Source organism: Mustela putorius, unplaced genomic scaffold (assembly GCF_011764305.1).
Source record: "Mustela putorius furo isolate JIRA1106 unplaced genomic scaffold, ASM1176430v1.1 tig00000596_pilon_pilon_pilon, whole genome shotgun sequence".
In the NCBI taxonomy this organism is placed as follows: Eukaryota; Metazoa; Chordata; class Mammalia; order Carnivora; family Mustelidae; genus Mustela; species Mustela putorius.
Window position 1 is genome coordinate 4,251,603 of NW_025421428.1, and position 26,141 is coordinate 4,277,743.

Sequence of the window (26,141 nt, forward strand, 5' to 3'; positions counted from 1 at the left end):
CTAACACCCAGCAGTGATACGGGGATCTCTGCATCCCCAAGGAAGCTCTTTTCCTGTTCAGCCTCCTCCTTTTCAGCATTCTGCTCACAGAATTTCTGCCATCTCAAACTTCCCAAACTTTTGATCTCCATCTCTGCAGCTCATTGAGGTCACAGGGATTGAGTTCCCCATCTCTGTGTCCATGTCCTGGGGATTATTCCCAGATAAAAAGTTGTGGCAACCGTAGGGACTCAACCCCATTTCTACTCCCCAATTCCTCAGAGATCACAGTGCTGAGCTGCCTTGTTGTTCAAAGTCAGGAACACTTATTTCATGTATTTTGTCCAGTATTCTTGTTGTTTTCAGCAGGATGGTTAGTCCAGATTTGTTATTCCATCACGACCAGAAGCAGAAGTTTCAGGAGGTGATGCATGAATTGGGGCTGAATGAGGTGAGTGGGTAAGTCATCTGAAGAGCTAAGGAAGAGCATTCCAGGCAGAGGGGACAGCGAGCACCAAGGTCACTTGTGAACCACAGCAAAGAGTGAACAAGAGGGAGAGTGGGAGGAGATGAGGTCAGATAGGAAGACAAGGAACCGATCGTGTAGCATCTTGTAGGCCATGGTAAGCGGCCAGGATTTTAAGTGCAATGAGAAAGCCATGGGAGAATTTGCACAAGGGAAGTAATTGGATCTGACATGTTCTAAAAGAATCATGTTGGATACAGAGAGCAAAATAGGCCATCAGCAGCAAGGGTGGGCAACGGGGCATTAATTAGGCGGCTATGGTGGTGGTACAAGTGCAAGGTGATGGCTGCCTAGACGGGGACAGTAGCAACGGAGCTGGTTAGGATGTATTTTAAAGTCTATTTGCAAGACTGGCTTATGTAGCAGACCTAAGAAAGAGGGAAAAAGAAGAAAGGATGGCTCAGGTTTTTGCTTTGCGTAACCAATCGGATGCTGCGCATTTACTGAAATAGGAAAACAGTGGCAAGACTAGGTGTGGGAGGGAAATCAAGAGTTTGACTTTGGACATGTTGAGCATGAGAGTCCCACTAGATATCCAAGTAGAAAATGGAAGGAGGCAGCTAAATTCACTAGCCTTGGGGCTAAGTGAGATCATTTAGGGAGTGATTGTCGATAGGGGAATTTCCTAAGCACTGAGTGCTGGGTATCTCCTCCTTCAGAAGGAGGGGCGCAGAACCAGCAGCCAGCAAGGTGGAAGGAAAAGCAGGCCACAGTGGGAGTCCCTCGCCTCTCTCTGCTTGCCAAATTCTGCTTCATGCCTGAAGCTCCAGCTGCAAGAGCTCCTCCTCTGGGAAGCCCTCCCTGACTGGGTCAGGCAAAGTTAATTACTCCCTTCTCTGAGCGCTCCCAGCATCCTGTAGAGGCCCTCCTCCGGCACGTAGGATAAGCAGTTGTGATCCCCAGGTGGCAGTCTTCCCTGTAGCCTGCGCCCCCTCAGGGACCATGTCTTACCCATGACCACCGCCCCACAACTAGCTTGGGGCTTGTCTCAGTGCAAGCCCAGGGAATATTCCAAAGGAAGAAAAAAGCTTATGTATCAGAAGTGGTCAAGAAGGCTTTACAGAGAAGGAGGGATTTAAGCAGCACTTTGGTGGAAGCACTAAATTCCAAAAAACCGTGAGACTGGCGAGAGCACGCCAGGCCAAGACAGAGGAGGACACACGGGCAGGCTCAGGAAGGCACAAATTACGTCTAAGAGGAGCTGCTCTGGGTGGCAGGACAGATGAGGCAACTGCGGCGAAGGAAGGTTAACTTCCAAGCTCACCTGGACAGAGGAGCTGGTATTAGCTCAAACCCAGAGCATTGGAGAGCAAAACCCAAGCCCTTGCATGACCACAAGGCTGCTTCTTCATCTCCTTCCTAGGGGGCGGGCGTCTGGGGCTAAAGGGGAACAGGAGATCAAAAGAACAAAGAAGGAGAAGCAGCTTAGGCTTCAGGAAAGGTGTCTCCTCCAGATCTTTAAGGGAAACGATCACGAGCCAAGAGAAGAGTGAGACACAGAGCTAAAGGAAGATCGACACCCAGCCGCGGAACTGGGAAAGAATGTTCTTGAAAGCCGAGCTGGAAACCTTTTCTCTGTGTGTGTTTTTCTGCCACATGAATCATCTACCCCCACATGGACCTGACTGCCGAAGCCAGGGTCACACTGCTGCCCTCAAGAAGACTGCCATGAGGATGTGTCGCGGGGGGCTGGCTGCGCGATGGTGGGGGGTGGGGGGGGGCGGGCAGACCGCGATGACAGGGCCGCTGGGTTCCTAGGCAACAGATTACAGGAAGGCTGCCCACAGCCTGAGCCGTGCCAGCAGCCGCTCCGGGCCACCACAATTTCCCGAGTAGTTATTGTGGCTATGATTGGAAAGGGGTCACAATCACATGTTTAAGATAAATGTAATGTCGCTGGCTAGAGTTTATGTCCCGGAATGCGGCAATGTGGGCCCGGCCCAGGCGACAGGCGAAGGGGCATCACGACAAAGCAATCATTTCTCGTGCGTGCAAAGAACATTGTAGTTTGCAAAGCCCTTTATACTCTTTATCTCACATGCAATGGACAACAGCTCTGTGAGGAGGCTGAGGAAATAGGCACAGAGAAGTTGAGTGCCTTAGGTAAGGTCACACAGCAACTCCATAGCAGAACCACACCATTTCCCCCAATCTGTGGGCTTCCAAGTTACTTCAGGTATCTGAGACCCAAACTAACAAGTGTCTTATCAAGTGACTAGAATAAAGAAAGTAAGAGAGGACTCCAAGGTGGAAAGAAAACTAGTTATTTTCTTAATCACTTTGAATCTGACATGTATGGGAAACCCAATTTTGAACATCTAACACTTTACACCTTGTCGGAAGTTTTTCTCCCACAGTGCCTCAAGCTCCTCCTAGGAAGGCAGCTGGGGAAGCGGGTGTAGGTGATTGACAGAGAAAGAAACAGAGGCCCAGGGTAGTGAGGGAATTTGCCCAAGGTCACACAGCTGCAAAGGGGAAGAGTTCCTCCGTGGAGCATTGCTTCCAGTCCGGTGCTCGTCCCCTGACTCTGGGCCTGGAAGCAGTGAGTGTTGGTCTAGCAATGGAAAACAGACATGGGGCTGTGGTTCCATGTGCGAGATGTCGTCTGTCCAAACCTGTGGCTCCCTCCTTGTCCACCCTCCAAGTCCCAACAGCCCCAGCCCCCGGTTCCACCCCAGTGGCTGCTCCATGCAGCCTGTCCACAGCAAGACAAGCGGCAAACCACGGCCCCTGGCCCTCCCGCCGGCCCTTCACTGTGCCAGGGCTCCGTGGCTTGGCTGGTCGTGCTGGGCCCACATGACTGTCCTGGAATAGCTGTCACCGTCAGACACATGTGGCCTCACAGTCCCCCGGGATAACCCCTGGAGGCCTCCACGTTGCAACTGTCTCCTCTGCCCTAACCTTTTCATGGCTTGGGATCGGACCTGTTTTCTCCGGTCCTATCTCCAAGTTCTGCCCACTTACCCTTTCTGATGCCTTTAGCTCCCTACGTGATTGGCTGAGCTGGACATCCTACCTGGGAACCAGAGCCTGGGGTCCAAGTGCCTAAGGACAGATCTCTAGAGGACAACCATCCCTTCCTAGAACTGGCCACCGATTGATTTGCCCTTCAAAGGGTTCCACCGGCCGGCCCGGAAATCCTGCTGACTGGTGCCCAGGGGGAGCCACTCTTCTGGGAGCCTGCACCTCGGGACCAGCCTCCTCTTTGGCCATCAAATAAGCAGCCCCCCCCATCAGAGATTCTGCTGCCCCCGCTCCGCCTGCCTCTCTCCTCCCTTCTTGTTCCGTCTTGCTCTCCTGCCACATTCTTGGATGGAGGACGAGAAGCAACCCAAACAAATCGTGTGTTTTGGTGTCGGCATAAAAACAGGTGCAAACGAAACAGGACCCAGCAACCCACCTCAACATGCGGTGGAAAAGAATGTTGAGAAAGACTGTTTACTTCATAGCAGCATTTGTATAAAGCTGCAACCCAAGCAAAACAAAGCAAGATAATGTTAGGGAAACATTCGTGCATACGAAAGGTATTTTTTAAGGCAGGGCGATGATAAACATAAAATTCCAGACACTGTGACCCTGGGGGCAGCGGTGGATAGGGAAATGGGCTGGGGACAAGCCCAGTAGCTGTTGCGCAGTCTTGGGTCGGGAGGTGGCACTTGGGATGCCCATTTTGCTGTTCTGCTCCAAAGCTTACGGACAGGTTCCGTGTGTTCTTTTTATATATTCACCTGCCACAGAGTAATTTTAGAGATGAGTCGGAGAGGGTCCCAGAGGTCCTCCTCCTTCCCATCGGCTCTGATTATCTGGTGGCAGGGACCCGGCTGTGTACAGGGTGTCCGGACTCCAGCCCAGCCTCCCCCTGCTTCACGGCTCTGCTCTCACTGCCCCTTCCCTTCCGGCCACGCTCGGGCTTGGGCCACCACACTGTGGCCCCGGCCGCATCGCTCCCTCGAAGACCATCCTCGCCAGTCACGAAGCACAGTGGGCAATTTCAGTTCTGGTCTCGTGTGACAGCCCAGTGGCATTCGCACTGGTGATCCCTGCCTGCTCTTTCTGCAAGCTCGTCTTCCTTGGCGCTCGGCGTGCTTCCTCTGCTGATATCCCTTCGACATGTCAAGCCCCTTCTTGTTGGCCTCTGGTGCAGGCCCCTCCCCCAGGCCCCGCCAGCTATCTCTTGCCTAAACAGCCGTGCCCTCAGGAGTCTTCTGAGGCCCCGTCTCTTCTGCAGCCTCACATGGCTTTGGTCATTGTGTGAACGCTGATGAGTTCCCAGCCCAGCCCTGTCTCTCTCACTCCTGAACTCCAGGTCCAAATGTCCAACTGTCCACTCAAACTTTCCAACCGGATGTCACATGGGCTCTTCAAGGGCATGTTCAAGTCCAGCTCCTGACCTTCCCCACACAAGCCTTTCCTGTGGCTTCTGTTCATCCATCCAAATGCCTAAGCCACCTGTGAGTCAGTCTTGGTTCTCCCCTGTCCCTCACTGCCACGGCCTCATGACTCACTCCAGCCCCATCAGTCACCAGCCCAGCCCTTCCACCTGCTACATGGCTCTCAGATCTACTCTCTCCACCAGCACCAAGACCTTCCCAGTCCAAGTGAACACCAGCTCTTGCTTACAGGAGAGCAATCGGTTCCCTAGTCACCTCCCTGCTCCCAGTGCCCAATCCACTCTCGACCCTGCAGCTGGTTTGTTATTTGCGATGTGCACATCTAAGCCCACCATTCACCTGTCTACATCCCATGGGGCCCCCACCGCCCTCAGCCTTCCATAACCGGCCACAACCTACAGCTCCCACCTCCTCTTCCCTCATCTCCCTCCAAGCTCTGTCTCAAGCCCCACCCTCCAACCACACCGAACCTCTTTCAATTCTTCAAATTGCATGACTCCCCCATCCCCCTAGGGCTGCGAACATGCCCCCTCACTCAGAACACTGTCTCCCCAGCCCTATCCAGGATCTCTGACTTCGTCTAACTGCCTCTCCTTCTGCAGAGGCTTCCCAGCCCAGCCAGAAAATGCCAGACGGTCCCACAACGTCACAGTGACCAGTCCATTTCTTCCTCTACTCCAGCACTTGTGACATATTCATACGAGGCACTTTTAAAGGATTTGTCTCCCATATCAGTCAACTCCCTGCCTTGGCCGGGGGAGCCATGACTGACCATCTGCACAGCACCTGGGACAAGACCTGGCCCCCTACGAAGGTACAAAACGCTGGAAGGAAGGATGAATAAATAAATGGCAAGCACCGTGCTTATGTTATTTCATTTAATTCTTACAAGAATCCTCTCAGGGAGGTACTCTTTGTCTCATTTTACAGGTGAGCAAAGGGAAGTAACTTGCCTCAAATCACACGACTGGCAAATAAAAAGCTGGACCCAGGTTTAACAACAGAGGCCACACTGCAACTCCCCCCTCCCACACCCTCCCAATCCTGGACCCCCCTCTGGCCACCCCGCCCCCACCCCGCATCCCATAGGAAGCCAGGGGGCCCTCCACAGGTCCCGTGAAGTTTGGGGAACTCAGGCTGGGACTGGCAACGGTTACCTGGAAGCACGTGGGCCCCGGCCTCCCCGCGGGGATGTCCGACTGGTAGAAAACTTTGAGCTCTGGAGTCAGGGCAATGACAGTCTTAATCACCAGGGAGATGATGTCAGACCAGACCTTCTTGATGTCAACACCTTTGGAAGACAGCCTACAGAGAATGCTAGAGAAAGTCCTCTTGCTGCCCGTGCTCGTGCTGTCCGAATGGACGAAGTTGCCACTGTGGATGTTCAGGGAGTAGTTGGTCAGGTGCATGAAGGTGTGGTGCAGGTTTTTGGGGCTGGGCTCCTGGTATGGCTCGGTACAAAATCTAGAGAGTCCATCTTTGGCTATGTAAATCTCCAGAGGGTCTAAGGACTTGAGTAAGACATACAGACGGATGTCAAACTTGAGCTTGTCGATCAGAAGAGGTTTGCAGATGTACTCCTGGACCACCGCCGGCCGGCTCTGTAGGGTCCCTGCCAGGCGGATGTCACTGGGGTCTTTAATGAGGTAGATGCCATCGCCCTGACAGCCACTGTCAGGTTTCACGATGAACGTGGGCTTCCAGGAGGGGTCGCCATCTTTCACCATTCGAACCTGGTGGGGGAAAAAAGCACAGTTGGCATTACACTCTTTTCCTCTCCAGGCCCCCAAGACAGAGCAGGACCTCAGCTAATGTTTGGGGAAGGAGTGATAAAGTGAGCCCCATCCGTGGGAGTCTTCACGAAGCACCGGGGCGGGGGGCGGATAACAATGGGGCTAGGTATCGAGATCTGGACCTAAGATCTGTCCTCAGTCTTGTCCTCTAGGAAGGGGACCGGGAGTGTTGTAAGTCTGCAGTCACAGGACCTAGGTCCAAATTCCAGGTCTTTGTCAGTTGTGAGGTCTAATACCGGGCAAGCCATTTAACTAACGATGACGTGTTAATGGTGAGGAGGAGGAGGGGCGGAAGGAGAAGGATAATGGCCTAGCACCATTCTTTTAAAAAGATTTTATTTATTTATAAAGAGAGCATGATCAGAGCGGGGAGCAAGGCAAGGGGAGAGGGAGAAGCTGATTCCCCACGGAGCAGGGTGCCCGATGCGGGGCTCGAACCCAGCATCCTGAGATCATGACCTGAGCTTAACCGACTGAGCCACCCAGGCGCCCGGCTTTGCACCACGTAGGAGTGCCTGCGAAGCGCCAGGGACTCTATGAGGCACTGGACAGCAGTCACCTACTCTGACCCTCATAGAGAACATAATTCTCTTCTCACGGCACAGGGAGCAGAGAGGGCAAAGCCGATGTTCGGAATGTGGGCACCAATCCCACTGCCCCAGGGCTCCACCCTGGCCCAGCTCTTCCCGCGTGACCTTGGGCAAGTTACTTAAGTTCCTGGTGACTTCCTCACCTACAGAACGGCAGTAAGATCGTTCTGAGCAGTAAGATTGTCAGTAAGATTCATGTGAGGATGAAATGAGATAAGGAATGCAAAGGTCCAAGCACTCAGAACCGGAGCCGGGAAAGGCAGCAGGAAGCCCAGCTCTTCCTGCTTCTTAAGGAGAAGTAACTTGTCTGCTAACTGAGAGGCGGAAGAGGGATTAGAATCTCCATCAGGGACTCTAAAGTGTCTGCACCTTCCTCTCTCCTACTGGGTTTCTGTTTCCTCCTCTTAAAATTGGGCATCTAGGAGCTCCTGGGTGGCTCAGTTCATTAAGGGTCTGCCTTCAGCTCAGGTCATGATCCTGGGGTCCTGGGATGGAGCCCTGCCCCAGGCTGCGTGCTCAGTGGGGAGTTCGCCTCTCCCTCTCGCTCTGCTCATACTCACTCTAGCTCTCAAATAAATAAATAAATAAATAAATCTTTTTTAAAAAAGGAAAATAACAATGGGGCCCAAACACCTACCCTTATGGGGTCACAGTAAAGAGGAGAGAAACTAAAATGTGCAAAGGGCCGAGCATAAGACCAAATGCGGAGCTAGCTCAGGGAAACATTCGTGTTACCGCGTGGATCTTCTATTTGGTTCCTCTAGCAGACCCCGCCCATCCTCCTTTGGTCCTTTGAGATGGTTCTGAAGCTAGCACTGCCATCCGTACTATCGTACCATCGACGGTCTTCCCTGCTCCAGGTCAGCGGCACACGCACAGAATTATCCGGGGCACTTGACCCGTCCAGTCAGTCTGGATCCGCAGGTCTGCATAATTCACGCGCACCCAGTTTCCCCTGGACACTCTCAGGTCCGCCCTGCAGCCATGGAGAATGCACAGAGTTGGACATGGAGGGGGCGGGGGAGCTGGAGGAAGCTGGAGGCGGATGGGAAAGAGTGCAACTCATGGTGTGCAGGAGCTCCCGTTCTGGGCTCTTCTGGGCTCTGTAACTCTGAGCCATACCTGGGGCCTGAGGAGGGGGCATCCCCCCCACACTGGACTCACCCCGGCCCTCCACCTTTGCTGTGGGCGCTCAGCCCAGGACAGCTGCACTCTGGGTTTTACTTATCTCTCTGGCCAGCCTATATTTCTAAGTGAAGCTTTTGCCAATTCCTTGGGCACTATCGGTTACTCCGGGCTTGTAAAAGATCTTTAACAATGGAGAAACACTTAAAACCTTAATAATGGTCCACATCAATTGTTTCCCCTTGTCAGCAGGATTCGGGAATGGAAGTTCACAAGAGATCAATGCAAGCCTCCCAGGGCCTTCCACGGAGCCCTTCTTGTAACTACGACCTTGACGTGTATGTAGTTATTTAATATGCATCCAAAGCATTCCTATATTTGGCCCTTCACAGTAAATACAAGCATGTGGGAGGAATGGCAGTTATGGATCAAAAAGTGAAAAATGTCAAGTTTGCACTGATGGATAATTTTTCCCTCTGGAAAGCTTTTACTATGCTCAAGACACTAACAGTTCAATATATTATGAGGAGCAATATTTTCTCCTTTGAATTCAGTGTATATGCCTTAAATAAATTAAACTACATGGTCAATAGTCTCTGTCATTCATTGCATTACCGAATATTTCTTCTGTTCTTTGCCAGGGTAGGACCATACAAATCATGATTATTAATACTAACAGAATCATTGAAATTTTAGAACCGGGAGGATCCTTAGAGATCAGTGCCACCCAGTCCTCCCATAATTCAAACTGGGAAGCTGAGGCTCTGAAAGGGGGCATGACTTGCCCTGGGTCCCCTCACTGGCTGGCGGGATGGTTCGTAGGAGAACTAAAGTCGTCTGACCTTACTGCGGGTTCTCTACACCCACTTACCTCTCCTAAGTTAAAGGTAAATGCCTCTTTTTCCTGAATATTAGGGAATTATTAGAATATTAGAATAATAGGGAAGATTCTCTCCCTATGGCAGAGAGTGTTGGGTGTCTGATCTCTGGCGGCACACTGAGGAATCTGGACCCTGAGCATGGCCTTCTCAGAGCTACAACCACAGATGCTGAGTTTGCTAGGGCCTCCCCCATTCCAGAAGCTTCTGCCCAGGCTCCTGGCTTATTATAATATAGGTACAATCTCTGAGGAAGCCTCAGAGCTCTGAGTTCCCACAGCCACCAGATCCTTCGATGGCTTCTATTTTTATAAGGGAAAGAGATTTTTCCAGAATTCATATTCACCTCTCCTCTGAGGTTTTACCCCAGAGTGACCCTTTCCTTCCCAGTTATTAAAGTTAAGAACAAATGCACTAGTTCTTGGCAAGAACACATGGACTAGAATAAAAATATAGTCTCTCTAACTAGGCCCCAGCCCCAGAAATTCTGATTTAATAGATCTAGGAGGAGACCTGGGCATGTGTACTTTGGAAAGAGCGTGAGAGATGATTCTGATGTTCACTCTGCTTGAGAACCACTGAACTAATGTGAATTGAATAAAAATGCAATCGGGGACCAACATATCGAATGAAGTTTTATGCACTGGTGTCAGACCGAATGGGAGAAAGACCTGCATGTACGCTACAGCTGCTGGTATCTCCAGTTTTACCCAAAGCTGCTGTTGGACGTGAAATCCATTATCTTGGAACTAGGCACGGATGGCTCAAAGAGATGCAAAGAGGATATGGTGGCCTGATTGCTTGGCAGGCATCGGGCCTATTGAAAAATGTGTCTTTTACTGCCCCCTAGTGGAGGTTGGAGAAATGTGACTGGAAAAGACCCCTCATTCAAAATTCCAACTCTAAGCAGTAACCTGCTCTACCAAGGTGGTCTTAAAGAAGCCCCGCTACAAAGAGCTCTCTCCGTAGACTGTTAAGGTAAAGTAAGGTCATAGTTCAGATGAACTCATCTCTACAAGGCCAGGGTTGGCCAAGGTCACATTCAGCGTTCATGCTCTCTGTTCTTGAAATATATTTCAAGTGTTCTCCCTACTACACAGATGGGACTATCTGCTAAAATTCTCTCCTAGTATGTATAAAACTTCTAAAATTATGGGCAGCATGAATATGAAATCCTGTAAATATATACCACAAAAACATCTGTGGCTTTTCTATTCTTCACTGTGCTTTTTTGTATTTTCCCAACTTCCCATTACGGGGAATAAAAAAAAAAATGAGTAGCAAGGGTCGGCAGCAAGTGTCTCTAAATGTATATAAGGAATACTTCTTGGTGAGTGAATACGTGTTTGTCCACGTTCGTAGCAGCAGGACTCACAATAGCCAAAATGTGGGAGAAGTCTGAGTGTCCATCAACAGATGAGTGGTAAAAAAAAAAAAGTGCTATCCACATACAACAGAAGACTATTCTGCCATATTCAGACACCTGCCACAGTGGGTGAACCTGGAGGACATTATGCTAAGCGAAATAAGCTGTCACACAAAAGGACAAATGCTGAACGGTCGCACTTACATGAAGTACCCAGAGAAGTCAGAATTCTCAGAGACTGAAAGAGCAGTTACGAGAGACTTAGGAGAGGGAGAAACAGAGCTGGCGTGTGAGAGGCACAGAGTGTCAGTCCGGGGAGATAGAAAAAGTTCTGGAGACGGTTGGTGGTGACGGTGGCACAGGAGAGTGAATGTGTTGGAGGCCACTCAACTGTCCACTTAAAAATGGTGTCGATGGGGGCGCCTGGGTGGCTCAGTGGTTAAGCTGCTGCCTTCGGCTTGGGTCATGATCCCGGGGTCCTGGGATCGAGCACCGCATTGGGCTCTCTGCTCGGCGGGGAGCCTGCTTCCTCCTCTCTCTCTGCCTGCCTCTCTGCCTCTCTTGTGATCTCTGTCTGTCAAATAAGTAAATGAAATCTTTAAAAAAAAAAAAAAATGGTGTCGATGGCGAGTTTTACCTTGTGCGGATTTTACCACAATTTTTAAAAGCTTTTTAAAATGTTTAGTAGAATAAAGAAACTAAATATTGATGAGTTGGAAAGAAAACTGAAGTTAAAAATAAAACAAAAAACAAAAAACAGAAAATGTGGATTCTAGCCCTAGTTTAGTCGGATAATTTCTGACGGTGTAACCTTGGGTAAGTCACCTAAGCTCTCCTGGGCTTTGTTGTATTCAACTATAAAATAAAGAGGGCACACTAAGGTCCCTGGCTTCTGCCGACTCCCAGGGTCTAAACAATGATTTATCTTGACATCACCACAGTTGAAGGCTGTGTTACAAACACGCAAGTGACATTAATCAGCAGAGAGCTCCCGCCACCGTGATGAGAGCCTCGGGAGGGTCTACAAGAGTGGGAGATCTGGACTGGAGATTTATGATGCACTTGAGGAAGTTGGCTGGGCGTCTGGGGGAAGGGAGCTAAAATATTTTGAAAGAGAGATTCAGCAATGGGAATCCTAAGCCACAAACCAAGATTAGCCATGAGGGGCAGCTAAGAGGGCAGCTTCTGAGGAAATACGGTGTGTGCGATCCCAGGGAGGTCAAAGGCCGTTTGGAGCACTCCTCTGTCACTCAGGTAGATTTGCATCCAACCTCAGCAACCGAGAGACCCTCGGTGTTGAAGGCACGGGTAAAACGAAGCCTCTGGAAGACGAGCCCATGTCACAAAGCACATGCGTGCAGGGTCCGGCTCCTTCCAGCTTCGGTGGGCCAAGCCTTGCTCCCAGGGCAAATCCCTATGGCCGGCATTCCAGGTGATCTCTGAGTCAGCTGAGGAGGGAGCAGCTCTCAGTTAGGGTACCGAGGGCCAGACCAAAAGGGGCAGAGTGGGAGGCAGACAGGTGCTGCCAAGAGGAAGAACCGGGCAGGTTCTGCTGCAGCGGGGTTTATAAAAGTGGGAGAAATCACGCTCTGTCAGCGCAAGTACAAACGGTTCCAGTGGCTGGAGAACAGCGAGCAGTGAAGTGGGGGGTGCACTGGAAATCTCACCAGTGAGATCTGCCAGGGGCCAGCTAACAACAAGCTTCACACACAGCCCCTGGGCACTCGTAAGTGTATCATCTCATTTAATCCTCCACAACCCTATTTTACAGCTAAGGAAATGGGGGCCCAGAGATGTTAATTAACTTGCCAATGGTCACACAGCCACTAGGATGAGGATTTAAGCACAAACCGTCAGATTCCAGAGCCCCTGTCTGTAGTGAATGAGGGGACGGAAGCAGACCGTGTCTGGGCATGAGGTGGGGCCTGACAGGGAAGGGCCCTGAATATCATTCTAGGGAGTCTGGACCATGTCCTTAAGTGACAGGGCTTTAGAAGGAACAACTTAATTAGACATGTACTTAGAAATACCCCTCTGGCTGCCGCACAGAAAATGGCCTGGAGGGGCAGAGGCTGGGGGCAGAGAGAAAGAGCCTGAACTGAGGCTGGGGGCGGGGGGGGGGGGAGGCCGGCTGGAGAATATTTTGGAGGTAAAGTCAATGGAGCTGAATGATGAGGTGAGGGAGAGAGAGAGATCTCGGGGAGGGCAGGGGACAACAGAGGGAGGGCGCGAGCCAGAGGGCACACAACTGGAGAGATTCTGTGGCCACTGGAAACTGCAGCCGGAGCTCCGGAGAGACATCTGAGGCCATTAGGCCCCAGCACAATGGCAGTGGCCTCCACGATGGGTCTGGTTCCGCAGGGACAGTAGTGACCGCCTGGGGACAAGAGGCTGGAGCAGCAGAGGAGGTCACGAAATGCCTTCTATTTGTACACGGTCTGCAGGCAGCTGGTCGATTTTCAATCGGTGATGCCAGGCCACCGTACCAGGCCACCGTACGGCTCGCACTCATGGGGAGCATGGTTTGGAAGAAAAGAGACCAGACCCAGGAAGATTCAGGGCTGTAAAGTCTTGAAGGCCTGGGCTGGACTGGGGCAGTAAGGCAGAGGTGGGCTCGGGGGCACCCAGGGACTGGAGGCAGGTGAAGGAGAGAGGGGGCTGCAGCAGCGAGGGGCACCGCTTACAGACGGGGGGTGGGGCAGGAAGGGGCACAGGGTGGGGCGGGAGGGGGAGGTGGGGAGCTCAGCCCATTGACTGACTATTCCCCGAGCCATGAAGCCAACATAAAACTCCCTCACATCCTTCCACAAGCCCCTTCCCGTTCATCGGAACCGGACTGCGGTGTCCAGTCTTTCATACCAAGGGCTCATTCTGACCCTCGCAGTCACTTTTGAAGTGTTAGCAAAAGTAGAGACTGCTGTCTGGCAGAGGTGAGACTCAAGGCTCTGATTTTAAACTCAGACGTGGAATAACTTGAACTGGAGGACGGGGATCCGAACCAGCTTCTCCGGCGGGTGGTTAGTGGGAGGACGGCGGGTTCCACGGCAGGAGCAGCATCTGCCCCTGCCTGGGCACACGTCTCACCACTCCCTCGCTTTTGAAGAGTTCCAGTGACGGAAACTTGAGTGGCAAATTAAAAAAGCAAATACAAAAACCTCCGTTCCTTTTATGACGGATGGGTATCCTGGGTTTATCTGAACAGTTTAGAAGAAATACCACGAGTGAGTCCCCAGGTGTGGTAGCCGGCCTCGCATGCACAAGTCCTGGGCATGGCTTCCAAGGCCCTCCTCCTTCGGCAGGCTAGCCCTCGCCTGCCACAGACTCAGGCCCCCCTCCTGCCTCCCCTCGGTCCCGCTTTCTCGCCCCTACACCTTGACAAGCTTCCCACCCTCTCTACCCAGCCCTGCCCCTCTTTGCCGGCAGAGCTCCTATTCCGCCTCCAAGGCCCCGCTCGGTGCGGTGCGCTCTGAGAATCACCTCTGAGAATCCTTCCCTGGCTTACAACCCTCCAGGCCGAAAGGCCACTCTGGTCCTCTGTGCTCCCAGGGCTGTGGCCGCTCACCTTTCCACAGCACATCTCCATCACATTATAATGGCTCACGCGTCCTTAACTTGATAGCGATCTTGCATTATAGGAACATACTTAGGTACTGTGCATTATGAAAGCTAAGAACATGGACATGACAGCCAACCACCTGCAGGGCTACGAAGCCCAGCACCACTGCCCCTGAGTAGCTAGGTAGCCCTCCACAGTTTTCATACCTCTGTGTCTCAGTTTGCTTACCTGAGAAATGGGAGCAATAGTAGTGCCTCTGCCGTAGGGCTGTTGTGAGGACTGCATCAGGTAAGGAATGTAAAGGGCTTGAGCAAACACACAGGGGCTATTATTGTTTATTTTTCTGTCTCTCCCACTCAAGGACGTGTTTTTTTTTTTTTTTAAAGATTTTATTTATTTATTTGACAGACAGAGACCACAAGTAGGCAGAGAGGCAGGCAGAGAGAGAGAGAGAGAGAGAGAGAGGAGGAAGCAGGCTCCCTGCAGAGCAGAGAGCCCGATGCAGGGCTCGATCCCAGGACCCTGGGATCATGACCCAGGACCCTGGGATCATGACCCGAGCCGAAGGCAGAGGCTTTAACCCACTGAGCCACCCAGGTGCCCTAAGGACGTGTTTGTTGAGGCTAAAGACCACGCCTTACTTTAGTCGCTATTCCCTGTTATGTAGCGGGGTGGATGCCCGCTAAATATTTTACAAAATTACCATTAAGAAGCTTGATTACTACAGCCTTTATAAACGGCGGGAACATTACTTAACAGATACGTAGCTGAGAGACTGCCAGATAAGGGGACTTCTCCTGTAGAAACAAAATTATTTTAGCAAGTAAGTTTCCTCTAAATGACCACTGGTGAAACACACATCCTGTGCTATGACCGTTGTGGTCCTCGTCTACTGAAGCCTCACAGCAATCCTGCAGGGAAATAGAGGCTCCGAGAGGTGGAGTCCCAGGCCAAAGTCACACAGCAGAGTAGCAGTAAAGTGACTGGAAACCAAGCTGGTCAGATTCAGAAAGCCTGTGAACTTTCCATGACAACTGCCTTCTTTGGGAAAACTCAAAGCAGTTAACATGTGGGGCCTGTTGTTTAACAGGCAAAGTATGGAGGGAGACAGACATAGGAAGACAAAGTTATAGCCACGCAGGGCAGGACTCATCTTGCTCTGGCTGGGGCTAGCCGGTGTGAGAAGAGGGATTCCCAGCCACAGAGCCTGGTTGGGCCCAGGAAGGAGTTCATTCTCTCTCTCTCTCTCTCTCTCTCTCGCTCACACTCACACACACACACAGAAACTGGAGACTTGCTCAAGGCCATACAACTAGTGACCCGAAACACAACTCTGATTTCTAACCCAAAGTTCTTCTCACTATAATTGATTCAGTCATTTGAAGCGGTCTTTCAGAAAGAACCTGGAAATAAGTTCTCTCTCCTCGTTCTGAATAATAACATTCGTTTGGTCTTAGAATACGTTTGGATGCTTCTCAGAGTGATCGCTGTGTTCAGTCTCCAAGCCTCCATTCTAGGGAGACAGAGGAAGGGGAGCCCGGAGAGAACGGAGCCTGCAGCCGCCCCCGGGAAGGCGACCCCGGAGCAGCACCCCGGGCCCACGCTGCCTCGTGTGTTGAAGGCGCTCTCAGCGACACGCAAGGGGGACACAGCACCACAGCCTCCAGGCAGCCGGCGCGATGATCACAAAGACCGAGGGAAGCCTCTCCACGGAAGTCCCCAGTCCAGCCTGTTGTCAGTGTGATTTCATGGGTCCCACTCTCTGTGAGCAGCAACTTCATGTGGGCCATAATCAACCCATCATTAGTGAGCAATCCAAAAGCCCCTCTAGAACACACCTGGGACTATAAAACCTGCTTAACAGGAAGGAACCAGTCATGTGGCGAGACTGTCCATTTTCCTCCGGGGCCTTCCCGCCACGCCAGGAGACAGGACACGAGGACAGCCGGCCCACCAGTCAGGCCCCCCATCTCTCCCAGGTTCCCTGACCAGGCTCTGACCAGGCTTGCTGGGCCTGCGCACAGGAGGGCCCCGGGCGGCAGCTCCCCTTGACCCCGCCACCGGGTGCACGTATCCAAGAGTCTATTGGGAGCCGCAGAGCAGAGGGCGTGGGCTTTGGAGTCGGACAGACCTGGGTTCAAATCTCAACTTGGCCTCTCCTAAGCTGAGCCTTGGCCAAGTGACTTAGCCCATGTGTCTTCAGTATTCCCACCCAGAAGACAGGAACGACAGCGCCGAGTTCCTGTCGCTGCCGTGAGGATTCAACACGCTCTTGCATTTCTATTTAACGCAGGACTGTTTTTTTTTTAATAGTACTACTTTTGGTTTCATTTTACTTTATTATTATTCTGCTCTGGTCTCCTGATCATCCTCCAGATTCCACACGGCGGCTCCTCCCTGACCTACTTGGCTGGAATCTAACGCAGACTCCACCATCCTACGGCAAGCTCAGTCCCCAGGGACTGGCCTGTCTCCTGACCCTCAGCTGTTCCCTGCTCCCCTCCCCCAGCAGCCTCCCATTCACCCCAGCAGAGTCCAGCCCACAGCCTCAGGTCATTCCCTGGCCCCATAGGCCCCACTCTTCCACCTCCCTTGCCCACAGTCTCCTCCTGAGACCCCAGAAGGCATGTAGCTGATCCCACCTGGAATACAACACCTGATGCCTGAGAAAGTGCTCTTTCCAGCTAAACTCGTTTTTCAGGACTGAGAGGTTTCTGCTAATGAACAGGCTAAAGAATCTTCTGTTCACCTCCAAATGTCTTTGACCACATTTTAATCAATAGCACTTCTGATTACCAGCCCTAGCTTTTCCTTCTTCCCAACACCATGGTCCTGATATCGCTTGCATTCTTACCATACGGTACCCCTTGACCTTAAAACAACATTCTCGGTGTCATATTTTGCCACATTCAAATCATGTCCCTCTGGCTGTAGCAGCGCCCTCATCAGCAGTGGGGATCAGCACCAGGCACTGGGCTATGCATGTTATATGCAACCATGAGATGTAACCCTATGCGATGAGTAAGAACATTTCCAGTGTTCTACTTTGTAACTAGAGCTTTTCCCCATAGTCTCAGTCCTACAAAAAAGGGGGTGAGTTAACTTAATGCCAAGTCCTTGAAGGCCGGGAAAACAGCTCCCCGCCCTCCTCTGTCCCCCACGTAGCATGGAACCTTCAGGGAGTGGGATTCAGCAAACGCTAGTTGGAACCCAGCCTGGCCCATCTTCCTTTGTTCGATGTCCAGGATGACAAGGAGCATGACTTCCGATGTGAATCCTGCGTGACTCCAAGCACTCTCAGGACTTCAGTGACCGTACCCTGGATGTAGCCGGCTCCCCACTCTCTTATCTCCAGCACACACCTCTCTCTTGAGCTCTAGACCCATATAATGAGACATCTCCACTGGCATCAAAAATTCAGCTGGGCCAAGGGGCACCTGGGTGGCTCAGTGGGTTAAGCCTCTGCCTTCAGCTCAGGTCATGATCTCACGGCCCTGGGATCAAGCCCCACATCGGGCTCTCTGCTCGGCAGGGAGCTTGCTTCCTCCTCTCTCTCTGCCTGCTTCTCTGCCTACTTGTGATCTCTCTCTCAAATAAATAAATTAAATTAAATTAAAATGGCCAAAACTAAATCCATTGTCTCTTTCCTCCAATCTATTGCTCCTGTGTCCCCCGTACCAGTGAACAGTGCCCTCATCCACCCGTGTCCCTGGGCCAGAAGTCTGCGAGTCACCCTGGCGTGCACCTTCTTGCGCATGACCCGCCCTATCAGGTCACCAAATTCTGACCTTCCTACCTCCTAACACATCTGACTGTCCTCTGCTGCTCTCAGCGCTCCTCACCTCTATGGCTGTGAAGGCTTCCTCAGCAATAGTTTTGGGCAAAACACCTAAATTCTCTGCCTCAGTTGTTTCATGGATGTAATGAAATAATGTATCTATAAAAACAATCCCTTGCAAGGGATGTCTTGAGGACTGAACAAGTTAATATACGTGAAGCTCTTTTAAAAAGTAGTGCTGGCAAGGAAACAGTCAACAGAACTAAGAGGGAACCTGCGGAACAGGAGAACATACCTAGTATCCAAGATCTATAAAGAACTTATCAAACTCAACACCCAAAGAACAAATAATCCAGCCAAGAAATGGGTAGAGGACATGTTCAGATGCTTTTCCAACGAAGACCTCCAGATGGCCAACAGACACATGAGAAAATGCTCCACATCCCTTCGCCTCAAGGAAATACAAATCAAAACCACAATGACACACCACCTCACACCGGTCAGAATGGCTAAAATGAACAAGTCAGGAAACAAAAAATATTGGTGAGGATGTGGAGAAAGGGGAACGCTCCAACACTGTTGGTGGGAATGCAAGCTGGTGCAGCCACCCTGGAAAATGGTAGAGAGGTTCTTCAGAAGTTAAAAATAAAGCTACCACATGGCCCAGCAATTGCACTACTAGGTGTTTGCCCCAAAGATACAGATGTACCGATCCCAAGGGGCAACTGCTCCCCAGTGTTCATAGCACCAATGTCTACAACAGTCAAACCATGGAAAGAGCTGAGATGTCCATCAACAGATAAATGGATAAAGATGTGGCATACACACACACACACACACACACACACACACAATGGACAACTACACAGCCATCAGAAAGGATGAACTCTTACCATTTATATCGACGTGGATGGACCTGGAGGGTAATATGGTTTCACTTATAGGGGAAAGAAAGGAAAACTGAATGGGAAGTCATCGGAGAGGGAGACAAATCATGAGAGACTCTATCATAGGAAACAAACTGAGGGTTGCTGGAGGGGAGGTGGGTGCGGGGATGGGGTGATTGGGTGATGGGCATTAGAAAGGACACACGATGTGATGAGCACTGGGTGTTACATGCTAATGATGAATCACTGACGTCTACATCTAAAACTAAGGATGTACTACATGTTGGCTAATCAAATTTAAATTTTTTTAAAAAGAAAGAATAAATTAAAAAATAAATTTTAGGGGCGCCTGAGTGGCTCAGTGGGTTAAAGCCTCTGTCTTCAGCTCAGGTCATGATCTCAGGGTCCTGGGATTGAGCCCCGAATCGGGCACTCTGCTCAGCAGGGAGCCTGCTTCCTCTGCCTACCTGTGATCTCTGTCTGTCAAATAAATAAATAAAATCTTTTTAAAAATAAATAAATAAATTTTAAAAGAATGATGCTGGGCATGTACTAAGTGCTAGATAAATGTTCACTATTATTATTTTGGGGGCAGACTTTCAGTTTATTGGCTATCACCTCTTAGTCAAATATATATTCTATATTTCTATGTTTTTTTTCAGTGAGATGCAATTGACATATAACATTCTATTAGTTCCAGATGTACATAACGATTCAATATACATATATATGACAAAGTGATCGCCACAATAGGTCTGGTTAACATCCATCACCGCACATAGTTACACAATTTTTAAGATAAATGAGTTGAGATGAAGACTTTTAAGATTTACTCTCTTAGCAACTTTTAAATACACAAGACAGTATTATTAACTACAGCAATCACGCTATACATCACATCCCTGTGACTTATTTATTTTATAACTGGAAGTTTGTACCTTTTGACCCACCCCCCTTTGCCAATTTTGCCTAAATTTTTTTTTTTTGCTTTGTTCTTTAATATGCTTTGTGTATGTGTGTAATGTCATTTTTAATAACATTACAAATAAGGGATCTGAGGTCCAGAGAAGTCACAGATGACCTGCGAATCACAGTTAGGACGAGGTGGGTCAAATGTCAGGAGGGCAGGAATAGGAGAGTGGGGATGAGGTAGGGAAGCCTGAGATGACCCTGGGGACCAGGGCCATGAACCTGGGTCTGCCTGGCTCAAAGTCACTGGGCAGGCAGGACCGCAGCGCAGTGTTTGGGCTCCTGGGTGAGAGCTCTGATCGCTACCGCAACAGCAATGGATCTAAATCGACCAACCAAGAAGCCAATCCCCTCTGAGAGCCTGGCCTGGCAGCCAAGTGCCCTTCTGGGAACTCTGTCAGTCATTAGCCTGATCATTTACACCAGGAGAGTGAGAACAGGATCTCCTGCAAGCCTCCGGATTTCAACTGCTGGTTTAAATTTCAAGGAGCATGAAGGTGTTGACATGTAGGAATTACTTTTACGTGCCTTTGATCACCGTGAAGCTCTGTGGTGTTCCAAATGAGTGTGCTGGTTGGAAGCCAAGCTGGGCTGAGTCTACAAGGGAACTCCTACCGTGCCACTGAAGGCCAGCTTTATAAGCCACTTCTCCTTGAATAAACACTATCTGTTTCTCCCCCACCTCCCTTTAGTTCAATGGTAGCAAGTGGCCATTGGACAAGACCTTTGCCTACTCTCAAAGGCTTCACAGGCACTGTCGGCCCAGCATCCCCTTCCTGACCTCCGTGGTCAGGTATAAGGAAACTTCCCTGCTTCTTTAATAAATCAGAGAGGGGTACCGGAGGCCACTCTCTGCGTGGGAACAGGTTCCCCTGACTGCCCCCTACCAATCCACCTGCCTTTTGGGGATATCTCTCTAGTCACTGTCTCCATCACAGTGGACTTAGGACAGGAGGGCAGTTGATCCTTGTTAATGCCCGGAACCAGGCCTGGGCTCCAACTCTGTCCTTACTTGCCCACAGCCGAGATGGGACCAAGCTCTAAAGACCGTTATTAATGACTCAAGGAGAGCAGGAGGGAAATAAACAGAGGGAGGAGAATGCAACGAGCCGTAATTCTGTTTACGGAATTGTTGATTCTCATCTCAGTGCCACGCAGCTCTGCAGTGTGTCCTCGTTTGGCGGAAGGCAGCACTCCCCCATACCTGGGGACACACCTACGTTCCCTGGAGGCTCAGCGAAGAAATCCCCTAACACTGACACTGGGAAGTTCACCCTCTCTAGGGAAGACCTCACCTATGACCCGTAAAGACAGGCTGGTTATGCGACAACCACAACAGGACAGCATTCAGGATATCAGGACAGAATCCCATAAACTGAGAGGCCACAGAGAGAGATGTACAAGACATGGTAGGGCACTTGTTAACATCACAGCCTCAGTATCTTCATCCATCAAATGGGGATTATAACAAATCTCTCTGGTCCAGCATTTTCCACACTTGCATGACCACAGAACACTTTTTAAATGTACTATACTTGGAGAACACTAGCAGGAGCTCACATATATTCAGATTAATAAGGTGGGCCGATTATAATTTCAATATAGAAGACAGTGCTATGGTTATCTTTGTCCATGGGGACACTAGTCAATATACATTTTAACATTAAACATACAACAGTTCATCTGAGAGACAGGTTACTATTTTGTCTTTCCCTTGAATTCTAATAGGCGCGATCTCCTCATTGGTGTTTTGTCCATACAATTTTTCAGGTATCACCGGGTTATCTACCAAAGGGTAGAGTCCAAGAGAAGCAGAGATAAATCTCGGTGCATTTACTCTGATAAATCATTTTATTCTGAGCTGTAAGGCCTTCCCAAATATCTGGAAGTTTCTTCAAACGTGTCCCACTGGGGTAACAAAAAGAGCAAGAGGAAGACATAACCATGCACCGAGTCCCGCGGTGCTGGGCGCTTTGGAACGCTCTTATTTAACACTGTATGGAGTGCTCGTCTGCCAGCAGTTTTACGGAGGGTGTAACAGAGCTCAGAGCAGGAAGCAAAGAATAACGCAAGGCCACACGTGCAGCCGTGGACAGAGTCAGTGCAAGCGTGGCTGGTTCCAGAGCCCAGCCTCTTTCGTCTACACTGCTTTGGAAAAGGAAGTAGGGGTATTTCACATCAGCCTTGTGTCCAGTACCTGTGTAGTAACGGCCTTCCAGCTACACTGAAAGCTTCATAAGGACAAGAACTCCGGCTTGTTCATCAACCAATCTCAATGTCAAGTACAATGTCAAAGCCAGCAGCTCAGAAAGCTCAGGACACAGGGATACGACTCGGAGATTCCCAAGTTGCCTGCTGTCTTTGCGTCTACAGGGAACATACATGTTCCGTGGGACCAACAGTGCCAAACCGTACCCAGTGGGGAATGGGGAAGAGAAGAGGAGATCCCGTAGAAAGGTCTCAACCCAGGAATACTTTAGAAATTTACAACAGTCCTTGGCGGCATGAACTGCCTCAGAAAATATTAAATTGTTCATTTCTGAAAATGATCAAGTGCAGGCTGGAGGCTGGGCACCTGTCCGGGTGTGGAGGGGATTCATCCAGAAGAGAGTGGCCGGATGTTCTCTCGGGTCGTTCCAGTCTTCGGTACTTCTTTAGCTCTAAGCCTAATTAGTATCTCTGACTAACAGTGTGACTTGGCCAAGTCTGCTTCCTCTCTGGGCCTCAGTTTCCTCATCTGTACAGTGGAGGTCTTTGTCTGCTTCGGGCTCCCAGGGATCTTTCCATACGTTCTTTGGAGAACAAGGGTCATGACAAGACTGCCTGCAGGACGGCACTGTGCTGTGACAGGTCACAGCCCTCCTACCCAGTGTGGACACCCTCCCTGCGTGCAAGCTCGGGCCACCCTAGGCAGTGACCTGAGGTTGCTTCCCTACCCGGGCAGAGAGACAGACAGGCTCATCCTCATTTCGAAAGTAAAATGTGAGTCCGGGAAACCTATAATGTTAGACATTAATTCTGAAAAGTGTTAAAAATTAAACACCTCCAAGCCATAAAACAGCATTTGTGTTTCTTAAGGAAGAGAGATGGAACTGCTCTGTCCCACAGAGAAGGATCAGCCGTTCTCGAGGGGCTGGTGCTGCCACCTAGGGAGGGTTTTGGAAATTTCACTAGGGAGTATTTTTGCTTGTCAAGGTGAACAGAGTGGCACTCTGTGGCCAGGGGCCTGAGTGGCAGACCCCACGGCTGGGGGGTGGGGGCAGGGTGAGCCTCCCACACTCTGACTCATGAAGTCAGAAACTTGCCTGTAGAGGACAGGAAGCGAGCCTAGAACCCAACTCTGTGTCACCAACAAACAAAAAGAATTGTCTACGTGATTTAAGTCTCACAGTTTTCCAGGAATGCAGGAATTGTGTAAATAGAGGGAAAACTATGCTTTTGCCCTTTCTTTCCCTGGAATTTTATCAAGAGTGGTTCAATAGCTCAGAAACGTCACCTTACTGATAGCACTGCAGCTTGTGTTATCTATGTATCTATCAAGAGACAGAGACGCTATAATGTTTCATCAAATTGTCTTACTTATATCCAAAACTGCTTCTCAGAGGGAGGTGCAAACATTTCATCACTTTATTATGTCTTCCAGAGTAATGGTGCTAAAGCATTCACTTAGTGAGCTGTTTACATTTCCCCTTATTTTCTCTTTTAGAGAACACTTCCAGTGATACTCTGTTTTTAAACTATGTGTGTAGGTGGATCATGTTTCATTCCGGGATAGTAAAGTTAATACCACAAAATACTTTTTACAAAAGGGGAAGGCACTGGAATGATACCTGGTGGCAAGGAGCATACTTCACACCCACCAAAAGAAACTAGGGATTCTTGGAGAGTTGACTGATTCCAAGTCTAGGTCAGGGAACAGATAAGAAAAGCCTGGAACGTCTTGTTGTGGCAAAAGTAAGAGAGCGCTCACAGAAGAACAGGAAGTGCTACAAGGACACAGGACTCCACTGGCCACATCTTGGATTATTGGAGCGTGACAGTAAAGGGTTATAATCTACTGGATAAAATAAGAATCCACGAGTGCACACTAACATACATGCATACCTCCCCAGATACATACACGGGAAGACAACGTTCTTCCTTGCAGTAGAAACTCAATGAATGAATGTAGAAGGAACGATGGGGTTAGCTAATCACCATGTGGTAACCACCACAATAATAACTGATTCAGGCAAGGATTACTAATAGAGGTTCAAATGAGAGGGTGAAGATCGGAGGAGTAACGGGATATTATACCATCTTGAAGTATCTTCCCACAAGGTACTTATTAATTCGGAAAGGGAAAATAGTAATTTTTCAGTGGAAATCTGGCAGACACCACTTAACCCAATGATTAAAGTGAACATGACCAGTAAGAAGACACGTTGACATCACATGCCTCTGGATGATAGCCCTGAGAAAGACACGACCCTGCTTCTGGGCTGTTCCTGCCAGAAATGCCGATCCTGAAGCGAATAATGCAGAAACCCCAGGCAAACCCAAATTGAGGGGCAGTCTGCTAACAACTAGCCTGTACTCATCAAAAATACCAACCTCATGAAACACAAAGAAAGACTAGGACATTCTCCCCGATTACCGGAGGCTTCGGAGACAAAACCGGATCTGGTTCTTTCCCTATACAGTACGGGGATAGCTGTCGAAATCCGGATCCATTCTCAATATGATTAGATTAGACAAGAGTATGGGATCGATGTTAATTTCATGCTTTTGTGGTGATGAAGGACAATGTTTTATTCAGGAAACACACATGGACGTGTTTCCGGGTCAAGGGGCATCACGTAGGCAACTTGCTCTCAAAAAGGGGAGAGGGAGGGAGACAGGGAGAAAACGAATGTGGTGAAACGTTAACATTTGGGGTTAATCTGAGTGAAGGGTGTGTAGAAATTCTTTCATTATTCTTACAATTTTTCAGTAAGTCTGAAATTACGTCAAAATGAAAAGGGGGCCATCAGGTCCAAGAAAGACAGAGAAGCACTATTACTAGATCTGCTCTAGCCAAACAGACCCTTTTATCTTGGTCTTCTAACTCTTTCGGAAACATGTGGGGTGAGTTTCAGAAGGAGGTGGGAGAGGGGGTGTGTGCTTGAGGGGCAGGAAAGCACGAGAGAATGAGTTCATTAACAAGCTAGAGGATCCGATCACTGCGTCCTGCTCGCCCCGAAATCTCTCCTCTGCCTTGTTTCCCTGAAACAGCTCCTGCAAAAGGCAACGACACAGAAAAGAAGCCGAACGAGAAACCGTTCCAGGGATCGCTCCGTTTCTTTGGAGACGAGGAGAGGAGGCACAGGCAAAGCAATTTTCATAATTTCCTTTTGAAACAGGCACCGAAGTCAAGATTGGGGCCCCTATTGTCTGGGAGAAAATGAGACAGGTCCTCAAGTGACCACGGCGACATCACTAAGAACTTTTGCCGAATGAAATGAAAGGACAAAAATTGAAGGGTGAACAATGACCTTTTCCTCGCTTTGGGAAGCAAGGCTTTCTTGACCTTTAAAATAGTCTCCCAGAAAAATGTTTACCTCTTTCACTTTTTCTTTTTAAAAGCTTTGCCGTTAGAGGGGGAAAGCACATCCAGGCAGCGGCTCGCTAATGATCATATTCATCTCACAATTCCACATAATAAATCAGTACCGCAAAGGAGCAAGATTCTAACAGCTGTGATTTAAAACATTAAATGTATTTGGGGCCAAATGGAAGTTTAGAAAATTAGACAAAAGGGCTTCTACTCTTGCAAAGTATTAATGCAGAGGGCTGTCTCTGAGAGGAAAAAATATCTAAGGGGGAAAAAAAAGTCAAGCCAAATTGGGATTCTCTTCAAAGTCTTCACTTTTTTCCTCTCCTAAATGATCTCTCACCAAAGAGTGAGGTGATTAGTCTCGAGATTAGGTTTTTATGAAAAATTAAAATAAGTCTACCTTCACATTTCTAATATGCCAACAACACCCAGAATACTCTAAGCAATCTTAGCACTGGCTTAAATTTCCATCGAAGACTGCAAAACTGCTCTCAATATTCACGCGTTTCACACAAATGCCTGAGAGTCCCCTTTGTGCTGGATGGTGGGGGATAGAGACGCCTCTGACCAGGGTCTGGCGCCCCAGGGTCCCCCGTCCAGCAGAGACAACGGATAACTAAATGTCCACTCACTGAGGGACACAGTGTGATTCTCGTCACAGCCCCGTGGTGCTGTGGGTGAGGAAATTGAAGCTCAGAGTGATGAAACCATTTCCCCAAGGTACGTAC

The 26,141-nt window shown here is 49.6% G+C and overlaps 1 protein-coding gene across 6 annotated transcripts in view; it reads right to left on the minus strand.

Moving 5' to 3' along the window:
• Positions 1–26,141, minus strand: part of TTLL11 (tubulin tyrosine ligase like 11) — a 230,512-nt gene that overhangs the window by 131,507 nt on the left and 72,864 nt on the right. For 5 of the 6 annotated variants that reach the window (XM_045082352.1, XM_045082349.1, XM_045082348.1 and 2 more), the window contains one exon: positions 6,054–6,629. In XM_045082352.1, the coding sequence (XP_044938287.1) occupies positions 6,054–6,629 (576 nt within the window). Of the gene's footprint in view, positions 1–6,053; positions 6,630–8,115; positions 8,239–26,141 lie in introns of those variants that run through there. The other variant, XM_045082353.1, reaches the window with a different exon arrangement.